General features: G+C 51.5%; 1 protein-coding gene across 1 annotated transcript in view; it reads right to left on the minus strand.

Annotated features, from left to right (window-relative positions):
- Positions 1–2,861: 2,861 nt before the first annotated feature.
- Tspan15 (tetraspanin 15) overlaps positions 2,862–25,293 on the minus strand; it is a 48,248-nt gene continuing 25,816 nt past the window's right edge. Inside the window, exons 2-8 of the mRNA XM_036168396.1 lie at positions 20,749–20,934; positions 19,483–19,557; positions 11,378–11,473; positions 8,048–8,164; positions 5,102–5,149; positions 4,005–4,121; positions 2,862–3,631 (exon numbers count right to left, since the gene is read on the minus strand). Of these exons, the coding sequence (XP_036024289.1) occupies positions 3,482–3,631; positions 4,005–4,121; positions 5,102–5,149; positions 8,048–8,164; positions 11,378–11,473; positions 19,483–19,557; positions 20,749–20,934 (789 nt within the window). The 3' untranslated portion in view covers positions 2,862–3,481. The remainder of the gene's footprint in view (positions 3,632–4,004; positions 4,122–5,101; positions 5,150–8,047; positions 8,165–11,377; positions 11,474–19,482; positions 19,558–20,748; positions 20,935–25,293) is intronic.

Raw genomic sequence — 25,293 nt, forward strand, 5'->3', positions numbered from 1 at the left:
CACAGCCAGTGCTCCTAAGCACTAAGATTGGGAGGGTTGGAATTTGCATATTATACATATGCAAAAAGGGCTTATATGGAATATATAGAGTTCTCCAATATGAATATGTAATATGAAAGCAAAAGGTCCAGTTTAAATAGTGTGTGTGTGTGTGTGTGTGTGTGTGTGTGTGTGTGTGTGAACATTGTGCCATAGAACAAGTACAGAGGACACAGGACAGCTTGCAGGAACTGGCTCTCTCCTTCCATTGTGTGGATTCCAATGACTGAACTCAGATCATCAAGCTTGACAGCAAGTGCCCTTAACTAGAGAGCATTCCTGCCAACTCAGGTACATGTTTTTGTAAAGATGTGCAAATGTTCAGAGCTTTGCAATCACAGAATAAAGTTGTTGCTGAACATAGAAACACATGCCTTTAATCTCAGGTGCATCTCTGTGAATTTGAGGCCAGCCTGGTCTACACAGTGAGTGAGTTTCAGGCCAGCCAAGGCTACATAATGAGACCGTCTCCAAAAATAAATAAATAAATAAATAAATAAACAAACAAATAAATAAATAAATAAATAAAAATTAAAGAATAAGCAACAAAAATGTCCAGATTGGTAAGTGCATATATTAACTCTGGCCTGTCAATACAATGGAAGAACACAACTCAGCCACAGAAGAAATAAACGACTTTCAAAATAATGATATGAAAGTAGCCAGATCCCGAAGAGTGCATGTGAGTCTAATCTTGTAAAAGCTTTAGTGAAGACAAACTGATACACAGAGGTAGAAAACAGATAGGGGTTGCCTGAGTGGGGAGCAGATAGTGCTGGGACGGGCTGGGAGGAAGGGGTTAGAAGGAAGTTCTTCAGAGCAATGAACACGCTTGTTATTTAAATTGCACCGATACCTTCACTGGCTCTGCGTTTGCCTCTTTAAATTCTGGAGTCCCAGCTCAGTTACTTTTCTCATAGCTATGACAAATTACCCTACAGAAGCCATCTAAGAAAATGTTTATTTTGGCCCACAGAAGGAAAGGCAAAGGGGTGATGGATACAGGACAATCCTACATAGGTGTTTGGATTTGAACTCAATCTTCCTGCCTCAGCCTCCTGAGTGCTGGATTACAGGCGTGCATCCCCCATGCCTGGAAAAAAACCATATTTATTTATGTATACTTCAAAAGGAAGTTTCCAGAACAGTTTTTAGAATTTGCGCATGAAGACAGTGCCATGAGCTGGAGAAGTTTGGGGTAGGGGGGTGGAGTATGCAAGCCAGGAGGACCCTGTAACAGGGAGGGGCTGAGGGGTGCTGGGAGAACCCAGCATCTGCTTTGATATGTTAACTAGATACAAAAATGTTCAAAACTGCCCGGCAGGGGTGGCACAAGCCCTTAATCCCAGCACTCAGGGGGCAGAGGAAGGTGGATCTCTGAGTTTGAAGCTAACCTGATCTACAGAGTGAGATACAGGATGGCCAGGGCTTCGCAGAAAAATCATGTCTTGAAAACAACAAAATGAAACAAAAATCTTCAAAGCTGAAGCTCATGTGGGTGGATTAGAGACTAGTCTTGAGAGACAAGGTGGCAAGATGATGTCCTTGACACTGGGTCACAGAAAGGGCCACAGCAGGGGAGTCCTCTGAGACTGGCTGGCAAAGCTCTCCCTGTGTTTTTTCTGGAGAGGGAATGGATGGGTTTTTTGGTCAGAGAGCACATGGGAACTCAGGCCTGGGTGGGCACCAAACTCCAGCCCTCATGGTGGAAAGAGGAAATGACCAGAATCACCAAACTCCAGGCTTTGGAGTCACAGCCTTTTAAAAGAAAGCTCCAGAGTAGTCCCAAACCCCTTCTGAGTGTTCCGGCCATGTTGCTGGGCCACAGATATCTGCCCTCTCCTTTGGGGGCAGAAGAATTCTGAGAATAACCCGAGCTAGAAGGCTCACCAGCTAGCCCTGTGCCAGGTCAAAGGGGGCTCAGTGGAGCCAAGGATATAAAGAGCCTCCAGACCCAGCATTCCATAAACAGGGTGTGGTGGTGCAAGCCTGTAACCCCAGCATTCGTGAGGAGGAGGCATGAGAGTGTGAAGCTTAAGATCATCCTCAGCTACACAGTGAGTTCGAGGCCAGCCTGGGCTGCAGGAGACTCTTCTCTCTCTCAACAACCAAAGGGGGATAGGCAGAAGCGTCCACAGTGAGCATGGGAGCAGCTGACCCGGCTGTGTCTGGTTTTGCACACGGAGGACAGTCTATCGACAGACACAATTCACTTAACCACTCCGTCTGTTTCCTCATCGACAAATCTGAGATGACAGGAAAGACTGCCAACATCTGTGAGCATAAAAGGCGTTACCATTTATGCTAGATGTTTAAGCCTGGCCTCAAGTGGCCTCTGTGATGTGTTCGTTGTCATGGAGCTCTCTTTAAAGCCCCATCCCTGCCCTTCTTCATACCATTGAGATTCTTGTTTTATTTCTATTGGCCTGTCTACTAAGAACCTCACAGAAAATCTAGAACCCAGGTGGTGGTGGGGGGGAGCACACACATTTGGGTCGACTGTTCCTGCAAGGCCTGTCATTTCCAGCAGGGGGCGACCAGCACCAAGCTTTGCTTGGCATGGGTCCCTGGCTACAACCTGCAGATTCCTACCTGGCGGAGCCCTGGCCTCAGTTACTTCTCCGTGTGACCATTTCTCCACCTATGGAGCTTTACGTCTTACTGCTCAGCCTCAGTTTCCCCTAGTGGGTGAAATACTAGTGCCATCCACTCTGCCTCCCTGGCGTCAGGGTCCCAAGCTATACCAATCTTCTCTCCAGGGCAGCTCTCCCTCAACCCCTCTACCAAGAGACTCTCAAATAACACAAATGAAAGACGACCCCCCCAAAAAAATCACTTCTTTATTGTTTGATTAATAAACTGACTCAGAGGGATGAGTGGACTGGGGAGTAGGGGGGTGGCTAGTTTTGAGTAGCCAGAAACTCTTGTTAATTGTGTACAAAACGTTATAAAAAACCACGTACAAAATGGGTGGGCAAAGCAGGAGCCTTACAGAGGGCTCAAGGCACCTGGAAATTTGAGACATGGTCCAATCTCACATCTGGAGCTGTGGTACCAGGGGCTGAACCCAGCACTTCCTGCCCCGTGGAACAAACACATTCTCCTCTCTCCTCAAAAATCACTGCAAATCTGCTCTTGAAGGGGCATAATGGTCACTCTCCAAGGCACTGCCAGAAATAAACTGAGCCCATACTGAGTCCTGAATTTCCTTCTCTGGGGCCCAGAACTAGAGCCGGGCCATCCCTGTTTCCCGGGGTTCCACAAGGCTCAGCCTTCCTCTGGGGGGAGTGGCCATCGGACTCTGTACACAGGCACATACACCCTAGGCTTTGGCCGGTCCCATGAATGGGCAAAGGAGCTGGAGCTGGTCCTGGCTGGCTTGTGAAGACTGGGATGTGCCGTGCAGTACAGTAGCCCTGCTAAGGCTGCGCCAGACCGGGTCCTAACTGGGATAACACAGACAGCACCCAGTGCCCGATGCATCCACGCTGGACTTGGCACCAGGTCCCAGCAATCCATCGGTGACTGAGTGCTCCAAGATAATGTCCTCCACTCGGGTGATGTACAGTAGCGTCAGCAACACACCAAGGAACTGAGGACAGAGAGAAGGCAGGTGAGAGTCTGCAGACATATGGGCATCCCTTCCTGACAGTGTTCCTTCAATGACACTGGGTGGCAGGGGAAAGTGAGGCATCCCAGCATGCACTGCCCAGGCAGCCCCAGGTTGGACCTCTTCTATCCCTCCCAGGGACGTGGAGACTATCCTGTGCCTCCCTAGCTGGGTCTTCTGCCTCCACCCCGACTCTGCCACACATTATCCAGGGGACCTTGGGAAAGTCACTTCACATTTTGAAGCTTCCATTTCCAGCTCTGTTAAGTAGACGGGGTAACCAATCGACTCTCCTCCCTCTCAGGGGCTCTAAGTGTCCACCTTCATCACCCAGCCAGGCTTCATCTGTACCTACCTGAGGAAGCAGGATGCCCAGTAAGAGACCCGCCATGATGGTGTAGTTGTCCATGAACCATATCAGCACGGCATTGGTGCAGCCCCGCACATAAATGACGTTCTGTGCACTCAGGCGCTGTACAGGAGGAGGGTGTCAGCACGGAAGGGTGGATCTGGGTTTTCCAGTACCTGCTCCTGAGATAGCACTGGGGGCCTGGGGGCAGTGTGGTAGTAGCACTTTGGTGGTCAGAATGGCTGGGAACTGGGGGATGGCAGAGTATGCCCATGTGCCTCTCAGGTGCCATCCAGCACTGCACGCTATTACCAGAGCCAAAAGCCAACTCCAGGTATAGGTGGGAAAGCATCTACAAAATCCCACAACTATGCTGTTTTAATGGGCAGTGGAGCTTCCAGAATTACTGTTAGATTTTTCCACAAGTGAAACATCCATGAAACTTTGCTTCATGCCCAAAATGATTAAAAATGTCATTTGGGGGTGTGTGTGGCTGCTGGCAGGCTACCCATGTTCCAGAGGACGGCCCCACCCTCATGTATATATGGGCAGAACTAATTAGACCTAGTGGGTTACTGAAAATGAAAGAAAAAAGCCAGGGCATGGTGGTATATACCTTTAATCCTAGCACTCACTCAGGAGGCAGAAGCAGGAGAATCTCTGTGAGTTTAAGGCTAACCTAATCTCTATATATGAAGTTCCACGTCAGCTGGGGCTCCATAAAGAGACCCACCACCCCAGCTTCCTAAGGAGTTGTCCGGAAAGCTGATGCAGGGGGATATCCAAGAAGGACTTGCTCTTCCCCAGGGACTCCTGGGTGCCAGGCAGTGTGAGCTGTCAACAAACTATAGGGCTGGACAGGCAGCATGTGAAGGGCCCTGGGAGGGAATGATGCCTCACACAGAGAAGGCTGCCTGGAGGAAGGATTCAGCAAACCTGGGCAGGTGGCCTCCCCCGGCTCCCTGGGCCCTTCTGTGACTGAAGGCCAGGGAGCTCTGGGAAACATGAGCAGCCAGAAGCCCTCCGTTAGAAACCCTCCATCATTTGGGGAGTGGGACAAGAGGGGCGCCGTTTCTGGGGACAAAAGGTTTCCAGGCCATTACCTCCTTGTCAATTGTTTTGTAGCCGCACATGGTGTTGACGACATCTGTCTGAAACAGAAACATATCACAAGCCATGACTCTACAGGATACAATCTGAAGGACACGCCTTGTGCAGATGAGAGAGCCGAGGGGTGGGTGTACAGTCTGGTGTGGATGGAGCTGAGATTTCCCACCTCCAGCAGCAGGCTCCAGCCTGTTTCTTAGCTGCCTCTCCCAAGAAATGCCCAGTGGAGAACCAAGAGCAGAGCAACACACCCCACCCCCGTGCTTCCTGGGGAGGAGGGCTTATGGGAGATGACCCCTCCACCAACTGCAGTCTACGTTCTCAGCTGGAAGCACGCTGAGGCACCCCCTTGCTGACCCATCTGTACTTCTCAGTCTCAAGCCAAGCTGCTCTTGGCTCTCAGAACCAAAACCACAACTGGGCCCCTGCCAGCGGTGGTTTACCTGAGGGCGAGGCTGGGCCACTGGCCACACTTCCCTGACCTTTCAACGCTGGCTTCATTCACCACCAAGGAGCCACGGAAGTTCTTCTCTGAAAAAAGGGCCACTCTCCAGGGCTCCCTGCTGACTGATTTACACGTGGGAACCCTATGGCTGGGCTCTAGCCTCCATCAAATTCCTTCCCAAGTAGGCCCCCTACACTCCCCATCATTGCCTGTGCCCTGTTTGGTCGTATCTTCAGCCATAATGGGAGAGGCGAAGTCCCAGGTCCAGCCTGAATCCATCTTGGGTCTCTGCATATGTAAGAGAGGCCTCGGCTCAGCCAGAGAACCACTGGACCAGTGACAAGGCAGGTGAGCAGCAGAGCAGCCAGCATGGCCTCTGGCTTGGCTTCTGAGATCCAACCCCAAGAGGATGAAGAGGAGGCAGCACTTGATAGATACAGGGGTGGGGTGGGGGTGTGGATGAGCAGTTCTCCCAGCCGATTCTGGAAAGTCAGGGACTGTGACCTGTGAACCTACCCCGTGTGCTGGGTGTCATATATGAGATACACATGAGGTAAAGTGCAGTCACAGGGACAAGTGTATGAAAGGGCTCTGGATGTCACCAGGTCATTCTAAGTGGCAGGGCTTGGTGTGTGCATAAAATAACCTTTCTCAGTTAAGACACTCCCCTTGGATGTCCTCAGACCCAGCAGTGCCCAGCGGTCACATGGCACTGACCCCTATGGGAAGGGCCAGCCATTCACTCACTGAACAAATGTTAATCGGCATTTGTTGAATACCAGTCACCTTTTTAGGGACTTGAGGCACAGAGGACCAAACGAAGCCCCCGCCTCAGCACTGGTAGCCTAGAGAGAAGGCAATGAACTAGGAAATGACGTAGCTGAGAAGGAGGGATCAAGAGAGACCTCAGTGGGCAGCTGGAGGCAGGACTCCATGATCCCTAGTGGACATGATAGTTGTGAGGGCCTGACTCCCCTGCCTCAGCGCGTGTCAACTTGGAAGGATCATAGGTATAGACTTAGCTGAGACTCCCACCCGAACCTCCTCCGCCAGTGCCCACTCCCCCACCCTCCCACCCTGCATGCGCTTCTGTGTGCACCACAGCCTGCCCTCCAACAGTGGGTTGATCCCTCAGAACCTCCTGCTACACCTGCTGCTTGCTGCTAGCTCCTCAGGCTGACTTCTGTCACTCAGGAGGACAGCAGCCCCAGCCTGTGGTCTCCCCTCTGCTGCTCTCAGCCTGCTCCAGCCACAGAGGCCTTCCCAGCTGTTTCTCAAACACACCAGGATGATCCCCACCCCCAGGACCTTTGCACTTGACACTCTCTCTGCCAGGAATCCCTCTCTCCCCAAACACCTGTGTAATTTACTCCTTCAGGGTTTTCCTCATAACCCAGTCAGTTTCCCTCACTGTGTCATTGCCATTTGGGCAGAGACTTCTCTCTGTGTGCCTGCAATCCCTCCAGAGCCTAGCAACATGTCTGCCATACAGTAGGTCTTCAGTCAATGATTGCTGAATGAATGAATGAATGAACGAATGAACGAACAAATGAAGGAAGACACATTGGGCTTCCACAATTCATCTTGGGCACCCAAAGTGCACCCAGGGGCCATGAAGTTCAGGCTCACCTTCTGCATTTCTCTGCAAACACTGGGAACTTTTCACAGCACTCACCTGGCTCAGAGGTGCCCCCCCCCCCACTAAAACAGCAGCAGGGGAGGGGGAGGGTTTCCAGAGTCCCTCAGCCCCACCTTTCACTGGGTAAGTTCCTTTGGCACTGTTCCAGACTTTGGGTGAGGCCCCGCCCACAGCCACTCCATTTCCATGGTTACAGGCTGGGGTGACAGACACAGCTGTTGAAACCATTAACAAGAGACTTTGCACTGGGGAGGGGGGATGGGGTTAACTGTCAGGCTTTTCTTTTCTGCCCTAGTCTAGAAACTGGGCAGTTCCTGACATACTTGTCACACATCAGGCCCTGTGTGTGCAGTGACGGCCCTGCTCGGCATCCCAGATGACGGGGGAAAGTGACAGCAGCGGAGAGGCTCCAGCTGGGGAGAGGTGGAGGCTGGCATTTACATCACCAGGTCACTTCTGGCCACAGCTCTGCGGCTAGTGCTCACCACGCCTGCACTGTACTGTGCCTACTGGGTGGAGCTGGCTGCCCCTGCTGGGCCCGCTGTTAGCCTGACACAGCTGCACCCCAGCCCAGCCCAGCCCTGCCAACCTTGGGCAAGCCTTCTAAAGCGGATAAAGTAACAGCACCCCCCGGCGGCCTCCCCAAGGCTGTTGTAGGGGCCACGCCCACACATGCACATGCTCAAGAGACATTCACTGACTCACTCCCAGAGGAGGCTGCCCACCTAGCTCCCCTTTGCCAGAGCTGACCACCAACCACCTCCTGCCCACTCACTCCGACGGCTGCTCCACGTGGGCAGAGTGGGGGACTTGTGGCCAGCCGGGTGATCCCGCGCCCAGCCCCACGCTGTTACCTACCGTGTTCCGGATGCAGCAGGTGTAGGGCACCCCGCAGGCCAGGGGCCCGGGGGCACTGCAGTCGTGGTACTGGTTTTTGCTCCAGTCCCTGTAATCCTCTCCGCCACAGCACTTAAACTGGGGAGGAAAACACAAAGAAAGATCCACAGTCATTGCCAAGGCGGGGGTCAGAAGCAGGAGCACCGGCTAAGAGGATGCTGATGAGGTGTGTGTCTGTGTGTGTGTGTAGGGAGGGTGGGAGTACCGGGGTGGGGGTGGGAGTGGGAGTGTCGGGGTCGGGATGGGAGTGCCGGGTGGGGCAGGAGTACCAGGGTGAGGGTGGCAGTGCCCGGTCAGAGTGGGAGTGCCCAGATCAGAGAGGGGGTGCCAGGGCCTCATGAAATCATACTCTGTTAGGCCAGAGCTGTCAAGAAGTGGCATGACCATCCAAAAAGGGGTGAGCCCTCCACCCCGAAGAGGCATGCAAGGTAAGGCTGGACTCCTTCAACTGGACACGAGGTAGTGACTAGACACTGGAAAGGAAGTCTGTCCCTGGCAACTGGTCTGTATCTTCTCCTTCATCACCAAGCCCCTGGGGTAGGGGGGTGTCTAGCTGGAGAAGACAGCCTCAGAGGCCAGTCCAGGGGAAGCTCTGCTCCATCCTGACCTTGGAAACCTGAATAAACTACCCTAGGCTCTCCCCTTAGCCTCCCCCTCCCACCTCTCCCTTCTGTGCCAGGGCCAGCTTGGGGGGGAAGGGGGCAGGGATGGTGGCAGAGGACAGTTGTGCAGAGGGACTAGCTGGATGGCTTCCTCCTGGGCTCTGGACAGATGGACCTACTGGCCAGATGATGGGAGCCACAGCCAAGCATGCCGGCATGCCTAGAATCCCAGCAGGAGGAAGGGTCCAAGTTTGAAGCCAACCTGGGCTACAGAGTGAGTTCTAGGACAGCCTCGGCTACAGTATAAGGCTCAAAACAAAAACAAACACAAACAAACAAAAAGAACTATACCAGAACCACCTAAGGGAGGGGGCAACCAGGAAGGGGTGCTGTATACCTGAGCACAGGGAAGTGGGGGGAGGGGTGGCTTTGTGTTGGGAGGGCAGGAAAGACTGCTCAAAGGAGAGGGCATTTCATCTGAAATACAAACGAGGAAAAGACAGTGAACATGCATGTGCAAAGGCCCTGTGTAGAAGCGAGACTGTACTTGAGCAGCAGGTGGAAAAGCCAGTGAGCAGAGGGAATGAGGTTCAGGGAACAGAGGCCAAATGTGAAGAGACCCATCAGGCAGAGAAAACAGGGGTCTGGGACTGTGGTCCAGGAGTGGGGAGCTGAAGGACCGTGTGGTAGACACCAGTGGGCCCCCTTCTGAAATCTCCACAGTGCCCTGTCAGCTACTGGGACTTCCTTGGGATCCACGAATGCCTATGTGCAGTGTTGTACAGGGGACATTTATTCTGCTGCTGGACAGACACACATTCAAATTCTCATATCACCATTCCAGGGGTGTGACCATAGGCAAGGTGCTCAGCCTCTCTGGGCCTCAAAATCTTGTCTGCTAGAAAGAGCAATGCCAGCTCTGTGTGGCTGAACCACACTGTAAGAGAGGCTTTGCAGGAAGCATTCTTCACCAGGCCCAGTGAGCATTAGTCACCTCCTACCCCCTAAGGAGAAATGAAATCTCTGAGCCAGCTAAGGGCTGGTTCCAACAAAAGCATCTACCAGGAGAATGACTCGGCTCTCCCAGTCTGGGCTGGCAGGAAACACTCTCCCAGAAGCTGCACCTGTTTCTCCTACGGTGAGCACAGAGCCAAAGGCCTGTAGTAAGGCTGGGCCTCCTCTGAAGACTCCCACAGGGGACCAGGAACACTCAACTGCCAGGTGTGGGCGGGCCTGCGACCCTCCAACATCACTGTCCCCTGCTGTAGGATGACCTTCTGTATGCTGTGAATATGTGTTGCTGCCATTGGCTAATAAAGAAGTTGCTTTGGCCTATGGTAAGACAGGTTATAGGCAGGTGGGAAATCCAAGAGAGACACAGGAAGAAGAAAGGCAGAGTTGAGACAAACACTTAGGCCGCCAGGGGAACAAGATAGAATGGAACACAGGGAAAGCAACAAGACATGTGGCGATACATAGAATAATAGAAATGGGTTAATTTAATATGAAAGAACTAATAAATAATAAGCCTGCACCATAGGCCAAACAGTTTGTAATTAATATAAGCCTCTGTGTGTTTATTTGGGACTGAGTGGCTGCATGACATAGGAAAACTTCCATCTAAAATTGGCGCCCAACATGGGGGGGCAAGAATTTCCACATAAAACCTGAAAGATTAAGAAAAAAAGAAGAAGAAGAAGAAGAAGAAGAAAAAAGTTCTAAAACAGAGCCAAGAGCAGATTTCTGGTTCAGGTCTCATTACAGACCCAGTACAGAGATGTGTCCCCTGGCCTCAGTGGGCTTCAGCAGCAACAGCTCAGACTCCCACAGTCTCTCATGGGCCGTGATACAAAGAGGTTTCTCCCAGTCACTGCCTGCAGGCTTAAGAGCACAGCCATGGGCTTAAAAGCACAGGCATGCTACTTAATAGTGCTTCCCAGAATCAGGCAGGTAAGTGTGACTCATTGGTACCTGAGCCATGTTGAAAAACCAAGCAGGGCAGAGCCAGCAGCGGGGGCCACCCCAGTGAATGAGGGTGACCCCACTACACTGGCTCTGCTATAAGCATGTCAGAAAGAAGCCGAGGGAGTCTCAGCCACAGCGAGGGGAGAGACCAGAATTGGCCCCATGGCACAGACAAGAAACCTGCTCCTCAGGACAAAGAGGGAGGCAGGCAAGCCCCAGGAAAAGGTGGCCCTGCTGCAGCTGTGATTGTTGCAGCCACATACTGGGCTGGGCCTCAGGAGAAGGACAGTGTGTCCCAAGAGGACACACAATCACCATCACATTCAATTATGCGTCAGAGTGTTGGGAGGGGTTTTGTCCTGTGTCCAATGGAGGAAGCTGGGATTAGGAGAGAGTTTTCTCCCCACCTTTGCTGAAGGGAGCTCTCCACACTAGAGGGACTGGGTCTGGCAGACTGGACACTGGGGGAAGGTCAGCCAGTTCTGAGAGAAGGAGATCCCTGTCACCCAGGGGCTGGGTGGGTCCTGGGGCCCTGCAAAGTGGCCAGCGTGACATCTGGCCTTGTGAGTTGTTTCCCCTTGTTTGAAGGGTCATCCATAGTCCAGCCACCTGCATTGGGAATGGACAGGTCGCCTGGCCCTTCACCCCACTCTCTGGAACAGAGGCTCAGATCCGGGGCAAAGGTCCTGGAGGTACCCCTCTGACCCCACACTCCCCATGTCACCTTCTTCTGAACAAAGTCCATGATGTTCTTGAAGTCCAGGTCATCGTAGTAGTTCTCAATTCCCCTCCGAATGTTGTCATTCAGAAAGTCAATGGTCTATGCAGAAGGAAAAGGAGCACACATCAGAGGCTAGGTCCAGATCATTCTAGAAGTGCAGGTTAGCACAGAGGTGTGCCCAAGAGTTCCCATCTACTTGATTAGAAGGTCCCCTCCACTCCCTACCCTAAACACCTGAGACTGTCCAGCCCACAGATATTCCCCAGGCTTTCAAGGCCCAGGCCCTAAGAGACCAGCCTGCCATGTGGTGATATTGTGTTCCCCAAAATATTGTGCACCCTAATAAACTTATCTGGGGTCAGAGAACAGAACAGCCACTAGATACAGAGGCCAGAAAATGGTGGCACACATGCCTTTAATCCTATCACTTGGGAGGCAGAGATCCTGCCATCCAGATGGATCTCTGTGAGTTCAAGGCCACACTGGAAACAGCCAAGAATGTTGACACACGCCTTTAATCCCAGGAAGTGATGGCAGAAAGCAGAAAGGTATTTAAGGCGTGAGGACCAGGAACCAGAGCTGGTTAAGCTTTCAGGCTTTCAAGAAGCAGTTCAGCTGAGATCCATTTGGATAAGGACTCCAGTCTGAGGAAACAGGATCAGCTGAGGAAACAGGACCAGCTGAGGAATCGGCAAGGTGAGGTGGCTGTGGCTGGTTCTGTTTCTCTGATCTTCCAGCATTCACCCCAATACCAGGCTTCAGGTTTGTTTTTATTAATAAGACCTTGCTGGGCCTCGACCCTCCTGATTCCTGACATGTATTCTCTCCCCTGCCCAGCACCAGGCCTGAACTGGAATCTTCCTTTGGTCCCTCCTCCCTCTCATCACCCAACCTCTTGCTTTACCAAGATGGAAACCGAGACCCCAGGGGAAGAGGACTCTGGAGCAGCTGGGAGAAAGGTAGGATAGAGGGCAGACTTTGTCCTGGGTCACAGAGCAGGCTGGTCAGGACTGGAATCAGGTCCCCCAACCCCCTCCATGGGCCTCTCTTCATCACTTGGTACTCTGACCCTCAGGCCACACAGTCTCCTCCCAGCTTGGGCACGGTCAATCTCCACCCGGAAGAGCGCTGGAATGTCACCCTCTCCCAGTCACGCTGGACTCCCAGGATCAACAGCCGCTTGTTGTGCTGAGGTCCCAGGAATACAAAGACTCCACAGCGGGCAGGGCTGGGGTGGGAGAGCGGGCAGCCCAGCCACAGGCTTGCTGTGACAATCAAAGCTTTCAGAGCAGAGGCAGAGCACCAACAGAGCCTGGGCACAAAAGGGCATTCTTGGCTCTGGTACAGGACAGAGCAGCCAGACAATTCCTGGGGGAGGCACCGTGAGGTATACTGGGATGGCCAGGGCCAGCTTCTAGGCCCTGTTAGGGTTTAGTTTCCCTTTGGTGAACCAACCCTGGGGACCTTCCAGATTAGAGATGAAGCTAAGAGGGACCATCAAGGCTCGTGATTAGGGGCACAGACCCTGCTGCCTCAGGCCCCAGGCACTTCTTTGAATCTCCAAGCCTCCTCCTCTCATCCACAAAATAGGGAGACAAGTACAGTCAGCCTTCTGAGGGTGTCAGGGGTTTGAACCCCTGAAAGTGCTCATGAAATGCTGGACATACGGTAGGTCCCAGGAACTCAGATGTCTCTGCATGTGGGGAACAGATCCCTCAGGGTGCCACTTCCTACTGTCACAGAGGAAGCTCAGTCCCCAGGGGACTGCCAAGGCCCACTGCTTGCCCAAAGGACCGCCTGCCAGAGCAGTAGCCTCTAGGACGAGCATTCTGGAGCTTAGACGAGACACTTGCCGTTCTGAGATCAATATACCTTATCCAAGGTCCCCCAGCTGACCAAGATGCCAGACCACCAGCAGTCTGACATACTCCATGTCCCAAGCTAAGAAGCCTAGGCTCAGGTGTGACTGCCTCTTCCTGAGATGCACACTCCTTAAAGTGAGGTGAGGACAGAGCCTGACTTGAGGGCCTGGAAGACCTCCCCTCCCCCCCACCTCTGATGATGACCAGCAGCAGCGTGGACCCTAAGAGGAAAGGGAAGAAGCCACAGGCTTCTATGAGAGGAAATGTCACCAGCACACAGCCCTTCGTGGGTCTGGCACTGGATCCCAGGGTAGGGGTTGAGTGGACCATCTGCCTGTTAGCTGCCCTGCGTAGGCAGAACAAGGAGCAACCAAATCTTAGCCTGACCTCTCATCTAACCTCGCCTGCCTGTTCCTCTAGGGGATGCAATGACAGGCCAGCTGGCTGGGATGGGGTAGGGATGAATAAGAAATAGGACACCAGGGCGAGGTCTGTCTGCCACCCGAGGGGGCAAGGGAATGAGCTCACAGGCCTGAATGATGCACTTCAGGGCTTCATTGGTTGAGCTAGGCATGTGGGTGACACCAGGGTTAGGGACTTGTCTAGGCCATGAAGATGGAAATGTGATGTGAACAGCTTCTTTCCACTCTCCAGGCACTGGGGACACAGAGCTGACTCACCATGGCCCTCCCTTCCTACCTCAGTGTTCTAGATCTCCCTGGAGTCCCTTCCCTCAGGGCAGGCCATGGGGTAGATGAGGGCAGGAGGCACAATGGCCAGGGTAGGCTGGTAGCCTGTGGGGTCTTCTTTCTATCTATCTATCTATCTATCTATCTATCTATCTATCTATCTATCTATCTATCTATCTATCTATCTATCTATCTATCTCATGTGTTCTCCCTCTCCCGCTAAGTCTTGTTAGTATCTGAGGTATGTGCTGGCCCCATCAAGACAGACCAACAGACCAGGAAACCCTATATACCCATATGAGGACCATCTTTCCATCCAGGAAGCTGCACTAACCCCTGTTAGAGGGGAAGGTGCTGCAGGGAACCTCCCTGACCAGACACGGGGAGCAGATAGTCCTAGTCCCGGGCCTGGCCAGCTCAATGAGATGGTTCTTGGAGTTGTTTTAGCTGCTGCAAACCTGCACTGCTCCTGGAATTGTGAGTGTGATATGTTTCCTGGGAACATGAACAGGATACAGAGGTGGCCCCTAGGCTATGGCCATTGAAAAGGGGTGGGGGAAGTAATAAATTCCCATGATGCACTCAGGTGGTGCTGTTTCCAAGTCATAAAGTGCTTGTTAGTGTTCACGGCTTTCATCACGCATGATTCAAGAGAGTTGGAGTCAGTCAGAGAGGGGACAGGGTACGGAAGAGGGAACTCGAGCTTCTGTAGCTGCTCCCAGAGGCCAGCCACACCACTGTCATCACATCCAGCTCTCAACCAGGTCACACCAACAGGAGCAACTTCAACCAGCAAGCTGCCTTTCACCAGGGCTGGCACATACCACAGAGGGGCACATGACCCAGAGCAAGCAAACATCAGAGGCCACGTGACTTTCAAAGTGTGTTAAGCCATCAGATAAAGTCATGCAGACCTATCCTTTCCAGAATTTTCCTTTAGATCTAGATTTCTAGCCTTGGATGCCTCTGCCTCACCCCAGAGAAGTCCTGGACTAGTTTAAATGGATGGAGGCATGCGGTGCAGCTCCCTGTGCAGGGGACAAGTGTGAAGGATCCCAAGAGCATCCCACGGGCTGGCTGCTCAAGGATGATCCAGCCCCTCTAGGGATAAAATTGCTCTGGCCCCTCTGTAGGCTACCCAAAGTTTCTGTCACTTTCTAGACAGCTCCTGAGACCTCAGGCAGTTGTATACACATCCAGGTGCTTAGCCAAGGGGACTGTGGATCCACCAGCTTTGTCCTGCCCCCGACTTCAAGATATCCTAGGTGCCAGCTGGTATGCTATGCCAGGATAAGATAACCAAGGTGGTGCTGCCTGCCAGTCTCTGGCCTGGCATCAGGAATGACCAAGGCATCCTCTGATCAAGACAGAAAGCCATCTAAAGTCACCTTGTTCTGCTGGGAGGGGTGGTAGGGAGCCTGGGAGAGAAGTACAGACCAGCCAGCTATAGCTCAAGCCCCTCCGGTGTTTCTGCTCAGTTTTGCCACCTCTGACACCCCTGATGCCCTCTTGGTGGAACCTGGAGCAAGCTAGGACAACATTAAGTGCGGAGAATACAGCTCAGGTTGTGCGGTCACCAAGTCCCCTCCCTACGCCCAGGGTCAAAGCACTGAACATTTTTTCCTGCAGACCCCACTTTGACTCCTTAGCACACATATGCACAGACTAGGAGCCGAGGCACTCTGATCTTCGGGTCCCCCTGTGTGCAGATATCTCATCTGGCTCAAGGACAGTTTCTTCTCAAATCCCAGCATCTACCTATCACTAACTGGCCTTGGCAGCTCCCTGCGAGCCTGGCCTGGTGACTAGTTCTCAGGTGTCACACAAAGCAGACTCTCAGAATTAACAGGCAGCCTACTGTGCTGGACACCGAACTTGTTCTACAATGGCTAAAGAAATCTGCCTTCTCCTGAGGAAGCCGTTGACTTGGGCACTCCCTCCTCTTTTCTTCCTCCTCCTCCTCCTCTTCCTCCCCCTCCTCTTCCCTATTCCCTCCTTGGCACCCAACCCTCCCCCACCCAGCACCCTCTCCTTCCCCCGTGCTCAGTACTGGCCTGGCTCCTGTCTTATGAAATCGTATGCAGTGGAGCCAAAGGCATACTGGTTGATTTTGTTGTTGCTGCTATTTCTGTTGCTTAATGTAGCATTCCCCGCCACCACCACAAAAAAAAGAAAAAAAAAAAAAAAAAAGAAAGAAAGAAAGAAAAAAGAAAAGAAAAACTCAGGAGCTAGAGGAAAAAAAAATAGATTGAGAATAAATCAACCCAATCCACTCTGGTTTGTTTCTCCAGATCTTTTTTCTTTTCTTTTTTTCTTTTTGAAATAAGGAATTACTATGTAACCTACATAAACTTCAAAGTTGCAATCCACCAGCCTCAGCCTGCAGAAGGTCAGAGATTATAGGTGTGAGCCACCATGTCTGCTGTGTTCTAACAACTTTAAGTGTTATAATGACTAGATTGTGATTTTTTTTTTTTTTTTTTTTGAGATAGGGTCTTGCTATATACCCGTGGCTAGCCTGGAACACACTATGTAGCTCAGGTTGGCCTCAAAGCCTCAATGATCCACCTGCTTCAGTCTCCCCAGTTGTGGGACTACAGGCGTGTGTCACTATTTTAGATGTTTACTTTTTTTTGTTCTTGCTTCCTTGCTCATGACCCATTCCCCAAGGCAGGCAGGAAAACAACAACAACAACAACAACAACAAACCCTAGCTCTGTTTCCCAAGGAAGGTTTCAAAAGTGGTCATCTTCCCCACGCTGGGGGCCACAGAGATTAGCTCTGAGCCGTCCTCATCTGGTAAGGTCATTCTGTGGCAAACCCACCAAAGGATGCTGAAGAATCCTCAGCCATGCCTCCACAGTGGTCTCCATGACAACCCAAAGGGACAGTTTAGAGAACTGAACATAGGGTTGGTCCTATAGGGGAAGACTGGGGGAGATGCTGGGAGCTAGGGCAGCCTTCTCCCAAACATCTCTTCAGCATTGTCCTTTGGAATCACTTTGGCATGGTCTGTTATTAATTGTTTTGATTTTTGAGACAGAGTTTCTCTATGTAGCTTTGGCTGTTCTGGAACCCATTATGCAAAACAGGCTGGTCTTGAACTCACAGATCCACTTGCCTCTACGCTACCACACTTGGCCTTTGGCGTGTTTTGTTTAGTTGTGAGACAGGGTTTCAAGTAGCTGAGGTAGCCTGAAATTTACCAAGGAGTTGAGGGATAGCCTTGAACTCCCTCACACACTAGGATAGCCTTGAACTGCCCCCCAATACTATGAAGCACATATTTCATGGGCCATGGGGCTCATAGGGTGTGGTGATAACTGGAAAGTCATTCCTGACCCAGGCCTTGGCTTCTCGAGCTGTGAGGACTGGAGGTCCCAAGAGGCTCCCAAGGCAGTGGCCTTCACTTAGCTCACCACCCTCATTTAAAAGAGGGAAGTGATGTCATGGCCATGGCTGACCTACACAGCATTCAGAAATGACAAATTTGACAGCCTTGAACAGGCATACTAGAAGCAGGACTTGCTCACTTAGAAGGGACAGGTTTATTAAAGCCGTGACTGATACTGACCATGAGCCGGCCCTGGGGCTCAGCCAGGAAAGTCCTAACCTAGACCCCTGCAAATCTACTGGCCCACTGAGAGCCTTGCTGACCACAGAAGAGCATACCCATATACAACTGGACTGAATACCTCTCTCTACCCGAGACTGCTGGGAAGTGAACCAGTACCAGCTCAGAATAGATGGACTGAAAAGTGGAAAGAAAAAAAAAAGCTAGAGGGACCTGGGGTGTGGTGGCACATATCTGTAATCCCAGCACTTGGGAGATGCAGGCAGTAGGCTCAAGATCATCCTTGCTATTCAGGTAGTTTGAGGCCACCAGACTATGGAGACCCTGTCTCAGAAAACAAAACATGCACACACACACACACACACACACACACACACACACACACACACACACACAGAGAGAGAGAGAGAGAGAGAGAGAGAGAGAGAGAGAGAGAGAGAGAGAGAGAGAGAGAGAGAGATCTTTCTGTTCTTGGAAGGAAGTGTTTCTTCATCTCTCTGGGCATTGATAATTCTCCCCTGAACCTCTTCAGTGGAAACTGGCCCTCTCCCCTGAATGTCTTCAAACTCATCCATTAGGAAGCTGACCCTGAGGTCCTAGGTAGGTTACACTTGTTTAGGAGTGGGTCTCACTGTTCATGTTCCCTCCTGGGTCAGAACACCACCATGCCAATGCAGGATGGAGTAGGGATAAGACATAATGTTCTCTGAGGGTTTGGGACAGTAATTGGTGACTTGGGATCAACTCCCAACAAGTTACACGATTCAGCAACAGCCCTTGAGGCACAGTCTTGTTTTGAAACAGGGTCTCTTTACATAGTCCCAGCTGTCCTGGAACTGGCTAGACCATGCAGACCAGGCTGGCCTTGAACTCACAGAGATCTGCCCACCTCTACCTCCTGATGAGACATAATCTTAACAGTACCTGGAAGGCCGGGGACCAAGCCCTACCTATAACACAGAAGGAGGCAGCGGAGGAAGATCACAGGAGAAAAGCCAAAGCTTGGTGTGCAGCTCAGTGGTAGAAAGCTTGTCTAGTGTGTGCAGCCCCTGGGTTCCACCCCAGCATCCCAAGAAAAAGAGGCTACCCTGAGCCGGAAGCCAGCTCTCCACCATCGCTAATGGGATCTCGGACAAGAGATGCTGAGGAGGGTCTAGTGTACGCCTGAGCCATGCCCTGTTCATCACATTCACCCTAAACTCTGGGAGTGAGTACTCAGGGTCAGCGAAGCCACGTGACCGGACCAAGGCCCTACAGCTCGTGTGAGGCACCTGAATGTGGACTGCAGTGAAGGCACTGGGGACCTGGAGCCGTGAGACCTGTGCGGGTCTGTTAGGTCCTCATTCCGAGGACACTGCTGGGCCTTGGGTGCCAGGCATCACTCACTCAACCTGTCCTTCCCCTCAGTCCTGTATGCAGTACAATGGCCCAGAACATACATCAAATCCCTTTATGTCAGACCTGGGGACATTTGCCTCCACTTCCGTTCCTTTCCCTCTGGATGACTGTCCCATGTCACCCTTACTTCCTGTCTGTCTGTTCTCCACTTGGCAGCTAGAGCGAGACATGAGTCAGGTTATGTCCTTCCCTGCACACAGCTTTCTAACAGCTCACTGCCTTCAAAGTCACCTAGGACACCTAACCCATAGCCTCCGAAGACCTACCTACTCCCCATGCCAGCCTTCTAACCCTCTTTCCAGCCTTCTCCCCGCTGCACCTTACCCCACAGGCCAAGCAGACACCAATCCACGCTGTTCTGCTGGCCCGCCCAGTGGTTCCTCCTGCCTCGGCCTACTCAGCCCCTTCCCATGCATGATACAGTGCTGCATGGTCTGGATTATCCAAGGTCACCCAACTTCATTTTCTTAGTCACTTCCAAGAAACCATCTATCTACCCTGGCTGGCAGCACCCTGGGTAAAGCCCAAGACACACACAGTAGGTGCTCAATACACGCATGGCTGATGATGAACCCACAGGCCTACCTGGTTCCGGAAGATCAATGCCACTATGCCGCCAATAAGCTCCATTATGAGGCAGATCCCCAGGATATACATAAACTGGAAAACAAGATTCAGAGGTTCAGGGGAATCGCGGGGTGGTGGTGGGGAACAGAGAGAAGGCTCAAAAGATTCCTCGCCTGCGCTAAGATCAAGCATAATAAGGTGGTAGTCTTCCCTGAATGGACCTTGCCACCCCTCCTAGAGAACACAGGACTATGTTCAAGAATGTTTGAATCTAGAGAGTGGCTGAGCTGCTCCAGGGAGACACTCCTCATATTTGTCCCTCAATGGCAGCTAGATGAACAGTAGGCTCCTTCCCCATTTAGAGTGCCCCCCCCCCCCCCCCCGCCACCGCCTCTAACACAGCCAGAGGGGGCAGGCCTAGGTAGCACTTCCAATCCCTGCGTCTCCACGGCCCCCAAACAGCTCAGAAGGGCTTCCTACTCAACCAAGTAGGGAAGGAGGGCCTGAAGTTTGGAGTTCACACACTTCATCCCCTTATCCGAGGAAAGATATTGACCAAATTGATGCTAGCAACTTCCAGCCTTGGGCAGTCCCAAGAGCCTGCATGTGTGTGACTCTAAAGCTACCCCATCAGAGGGATGCTGGGGGCTGTGAGGTGAAGACACACATGCATCAGAGGACAGGGGCCTTCACACCCAGTGTCCCCAGCATTGGGGTGGCATCCCTCAGCTAAAGACAGGGGCTGTGTTGACAACATCGCTCCACCTGATGGTCATGTGATCTGAGCCAGGCACTCCAGTGTACTGGGACTCTGGCCAGAGTGTCCAAGAAATACACCCTGGACTCAAAAGCAATAAAGATTCTGTGCCTGAAGATGGAAAGCAGGAGCAGTCCTGCTGGGGGTGGAGAAATAGACCGCCCAGCCTTGCCTGGTGGTGCCGTGAGGATCCTTGGCCCCCACAGGTTTGCTGGCTGCGTGAGCTGAAGATTCATCATCCCATCCCCCGGCTTTGCTTGCTCTTAGCTGACTGTCACAGACAGCTGGGAATTACAGAGACCATAGCATCTCGGGAACAGCAGTATCCAAGTCAGATGTACATACGTGCTGTTGTGAGGTAGCTGGGGCGGACCCAGACCATTGTGCCACAGTGGCTGATTCAGGAAATGTTCTGGGGCAGCTGGATTGTGTGAAAGACCGGCTGGGGCAGAGTGACGGGCTCTTCTGCTTTCTTAGAGGCACCAAGAACCACTCCCTCCATCCTAGGGCTGGGAGGAAGCACTTACCGACTGGAGAAGGCACAGGTTGTCCCGGAGAGAAGCTAGCACCCCGATGAAGGAGACAATGAACATGACCACCCCCAGGAGGATGAGGATGATGGCCGGGGCCAGGAAGGCGCTCTCGAGGGTTTTGTATTTCTGCCTCTCGACCTCTGCGTAGATCCCCACTGACAGGACCAGGCCCCCAATCAGCTGCACAAAAAAAAAAAAAGAGGAAGGTGAGGGACTGCGGAGATGCAATGCTTCAGTTGGAGCGTGCTTGCCTAGCATGAAGGAGGCCCTCCCTAGGTTTGACCCACTACAGAACATAACCAGGGGCAGTGGTGCACACCTATAACCCAAGCATGTAGAAAGTTGGGTCAGACAGTTCAGAAGTTCCTAGTCCCCATACAGGAAGTTTGGGGACAGCTTGGCTACATGCAACCCTGTCTTTAATAGGGGGGTGGGGCAGGGAGGAGGAAGATGTCAGGCAGCTACTTGACTTGACTCAAAAGATCTCTCTGGAACTGTGGTACCAGTCACAAGACATGGGCCGCCCAAGGAACTGCACACGAGAGCCGATGTTGTAGGCTCCACTCTGTTTCCCCACAAATCAGTGCCTCAGGATGTGACTATATTTAGAGTTGGGCCTTGAAGGTAGTAATTAAGTTACAATGAGATCATCATGAAGGTGGCTCTAATCCACTACAAGTGCTGTCCTTGGAAGAATGAGTTGATTACAGGCTGGGAGGATTGCCTAGAACGCGGATGCCCTGGGTTCAATTCCCAGCTCCACATAAACCAGCTGGCAGTTCAGCACTTGAAAGGAGAAAGCAGGAGAACTGGGGTTTGAGGACATCTCTGGCTACTACATGCACGTTTGAGGCCAGCCTGGGATGCATAAGATCCTGTTTGAAAAGAAGGGAGAAGAAAGATGGCACCAGAGACGCACAGGAGGAAGAAGCCGGCCATCCTTAAGACAAGGAGAGGGCCTGGAAGAGAACTCTGTCAACAACTCGATCTTCTGAGGCGTCGACCCACCAAGGTATGAGGGGGAAAAAAAATCTGTGGTAGTGTGTTATAACAGCCCCTGAAGACTGGCACCAAGTGTAGCAGGACAGTGCTGGTGGACCAAGGAAATGCCATTTCCTGCGGCGTCAGAGAACGTGGATTTGTCTCAGCTCTGGGACAGTGGCCGGGAATCTACATTCTCATCTGTATAATGGGTATGAACACACTCCTGCTCACCCCACAGCTTTCTGAAAGGTTTTCATGAGATAATAAAGATGAGCATTCTAGAAACTTGGGGGCACAGGGTCACTGTCAAGCATACTCAACAGGCTCGCCACTCCGGGGATACTTTCCAGCTGCTCAGTGAGCAGACACTTCACTCAGTCTCATAAACAAGGAATTTCCCTTCTGAATGACCACAGAGAAGGCCGAATGTCAGGACAGCGGAGATTTCTAAGGCATCTAAGTGTGATCTCCCTTTCTTGGCATTTTAACACTGAGACATGGTATGTACTTAGCCACATGGTGTAACTTCCCACCAGGAGAACCCAGGCTCCTCATGGCTGTCAATCACACACGGGCTCACCCCATGGCCTTCTGCTCCCCTTTGGCAGAACATGCTTTTCCCCTGACATTCTATAGCACAGTCCCCCAGATCCTTTGTGTGTGTTCAGTTATCACCAGCTCCATGAAGCCTTGTGGGGCCACATTATTAAAAACTGGAGGGGTTGGGGATTTAGCTCAGTGGTAGAGCACTTGCCAAGGCCCTGGGTTCTGTCCTCAGCTAAAAAAAAAAAACAAAAAAAAAACAAAAAAAAAAAAACTGGAAATCCCCGATTGTTATAGTCTACATGCTTGTAATTTTCACCTCTCGGGGGTCTAAAGTGGAAGAACTAGGAATTCCAGGCCTGCTTGGGCTACATTAGAGACTCACATATTCTCTCTCTGTCTCTCTCTCTCTCTGTCTCTCTGTCTCTCTCTCTCTCTCTCTCTCTCTCTCACACACACACACACACACAAACTAATAAAAAATATTCTTTAATGATGGAGCGGGGATCCCTCCCCATGAAACTCCTTATATCTTTTTTCCTGATTTATTTTTCCCCTTTGTGCTTCTTAGTATGTTGGAAGGGGGTGTTTAACTTGTTTGTTTTGTTGATATAGGGTCTCATGTAGCCCAGGCTGGTCTTGAACTTGCTGTGTGGCCCAGGGTGACCTTAAACTGTAATCTTCTTGCCTCTGTGTCCCAAGTACTGGGATTACAGCATGCACCGCAACTCTGGGATTTGTACTTATTGGTATGAAATATACATTATTTTTTAATTTGTTTTATATTTATTTGTTTATTTGGGGATGAGAAACATGTGGAAGTCACAAGACTGGACTCAGATAACTCAGGTTTTTACCCAGTGAGCTATCTCATCATTGGCCTTTATTTTTCTTTTTTAACTGTTTATTCCCATGACCCCCTAGACATATCTCCAGGACAGGTAGTCTTTTGACAGTTCAGGGCACCCCTGTCACCCTGGCAGTCCTGATACTAAAGAAATCTGGCCAGCATTGATACCCTGTGTCTGCTGAAGAAGCCTGGGCTGCAATTTCCCACAGATCTCAAGGTTTGGATTAGACATCGCTTTCCCCAAGTCTGTCCAAGCAAGGATTCTGGCATCAGGGCTCTGCATTCTGGAGGGCAGGAGAAAGGACATTAGATCTATAGACTTCTCCAGTCCACAGAAAGCATGGAGGAGTAGCAGAAGCCACGTCCAAAGCAAGAGAAGTGAGGGACAGTATTGACTGTGTTGGTGAGCTATGCTGGGGACTGGGCAAGCCCAGGGGCCACATCTAGAGAACACAGAGGCTGCCTTGACTGACTTCCAGCCTTTCAGTGGCCATAAGAGGCTCCTCACAGACCATCGTATCACAGACCAAGGCTATCTATGGAAAGGGAAGTGCCTGCTTCCGCCTGAGCACTGAAAAGTGGCAGGGATACCAGGAGTCACACCGACTAGACACAGAAACAGCTGAAAGCATTACCAGGAAACCAGGTCTCTTGGACCCAGCGTCCTCTTAGATATTAAGCTGAGTCTTCCTGGTTTGCAAAGACAGCTGAGACCCACCTCCTGGTCTAAAAAGAAAGTCTTTCCAGTACGTACGCATGACCAGGAGGCTAATGGCATGGACAGAATCAGCCAGCAGCTCCGTACGAACAAGTTGGCCAAAGCAGAGAAACTGTAGGCAAAGGGATCAAAATTACCATTTAGGCAACAGATGTAACACAGACAGACAGACAGACAGGCAGGCAGACACACACACACACACACACACACACACACACACACACACACACACACATCCTACCTCCCTATAAGAAAATGGCATCCACTGAAATAAACTATACCCTTGATAGAGAAAGAGTAACTATAGGCTATCTGGTGAGAGGCACTATAAAACCCAGAGCATGGTTTAAGCAAGACTGGCCTCAGCAACCAGGGTTCTCTGAGACATACAGTGGGCAGACATTAAAAAGCCAATTCATAGCCAGGCGGTGGTGGCGCACTCCTGTAATCCCAGCACTCGGGAGGCAGAGGCAGGCGGATCTCTGTGAGTTCGAGGCCAGCCTGGTCTACAAAGCGAGTTCCAGGAAAAGGTGCAAAACTACACAGAGAAATCCTGTCTCAAAAAACAAAATAAAAAAACCCAAAAACCAAAAAAAGCCAATTTGTACGATGCTGGGAATAGTCACACACCCTTAATCCCAGCACCTGGGAGGCAGAGGCTAGTGGATCTCTGTGAGTTTAAAAAGGCCAACCCAGTCTACAGAGGTAGTTCCAGGGCAGCCAAGGCTACAAAGAAACCCTGTCTCAAAAAAAAAAAAAAAAAAAAAAGAGTCTGAAGTGTTTGGTGAGCACCTGCCTAAAAGCCAGGTCCCCTTCTGACTCCATGCCCAAGGGTTGCTCACAGCATCCTAGCTCTGCATGGGTTAGCTCTGGATGGGTCAGCTCTAGATGGGTCAGCTCTAGATGGGTTAGCCCTGGATGGGTCAGCCCTGGAGGGTCAGCCCTGACACACCTGCAGCTTGGCACAGTCATGACAGGGACCATGGCAGCAGTCAGGCAGGCATGGTGCTGGAGCAGTAGCTGAGAGCTTACATCTTATCCACAAGTGCTGACAGAAAGAGTGAGGCTAGGCCTAGCATGGGCTTTCGAAACCTCAAAGCCCACCCCCAGTGACATGCCTCCTAATCCTTCCCAAACAGTTCACCAACTGGGGATCAAACATTCAAACCACCACAAATGATGACATTCCTCAGAGCACAGTTGTCAGAGCCCAGGCACGGAAGGAATCAAATATTTGGGACACAGGTTCTTGCCAGCAGGAGGGGTGGGGCTTTATCTCATCCTTTGGTGAAAAGTTTGACCCTCACCCTGTCCCTGAACTGTACAGCTCATCTACTTTAATGTTTCCAGAATTGATTCCATATGTTCTTGGAAGTTGTAGACATCCTGTTGTTAAAAGTTCCTCTTTCCGCCAGGAAGGGCTCTAGGCCGTGATCTCTCCCCT

The sequence above is a fragment of the Onychomys torridus genome, chromosome 18, assembly GCF_903995425.1.
Source record: "Onychomys torridus chromosome 18, mOncTor1.1, whole genome shotgun sequence".
Classification (NCBI taxonomy): Eukaryota; Metazoa; Chordata; class Mammalia; order Rodentia; family Cricetidae; genus Onychomys; species Onychomys torridus.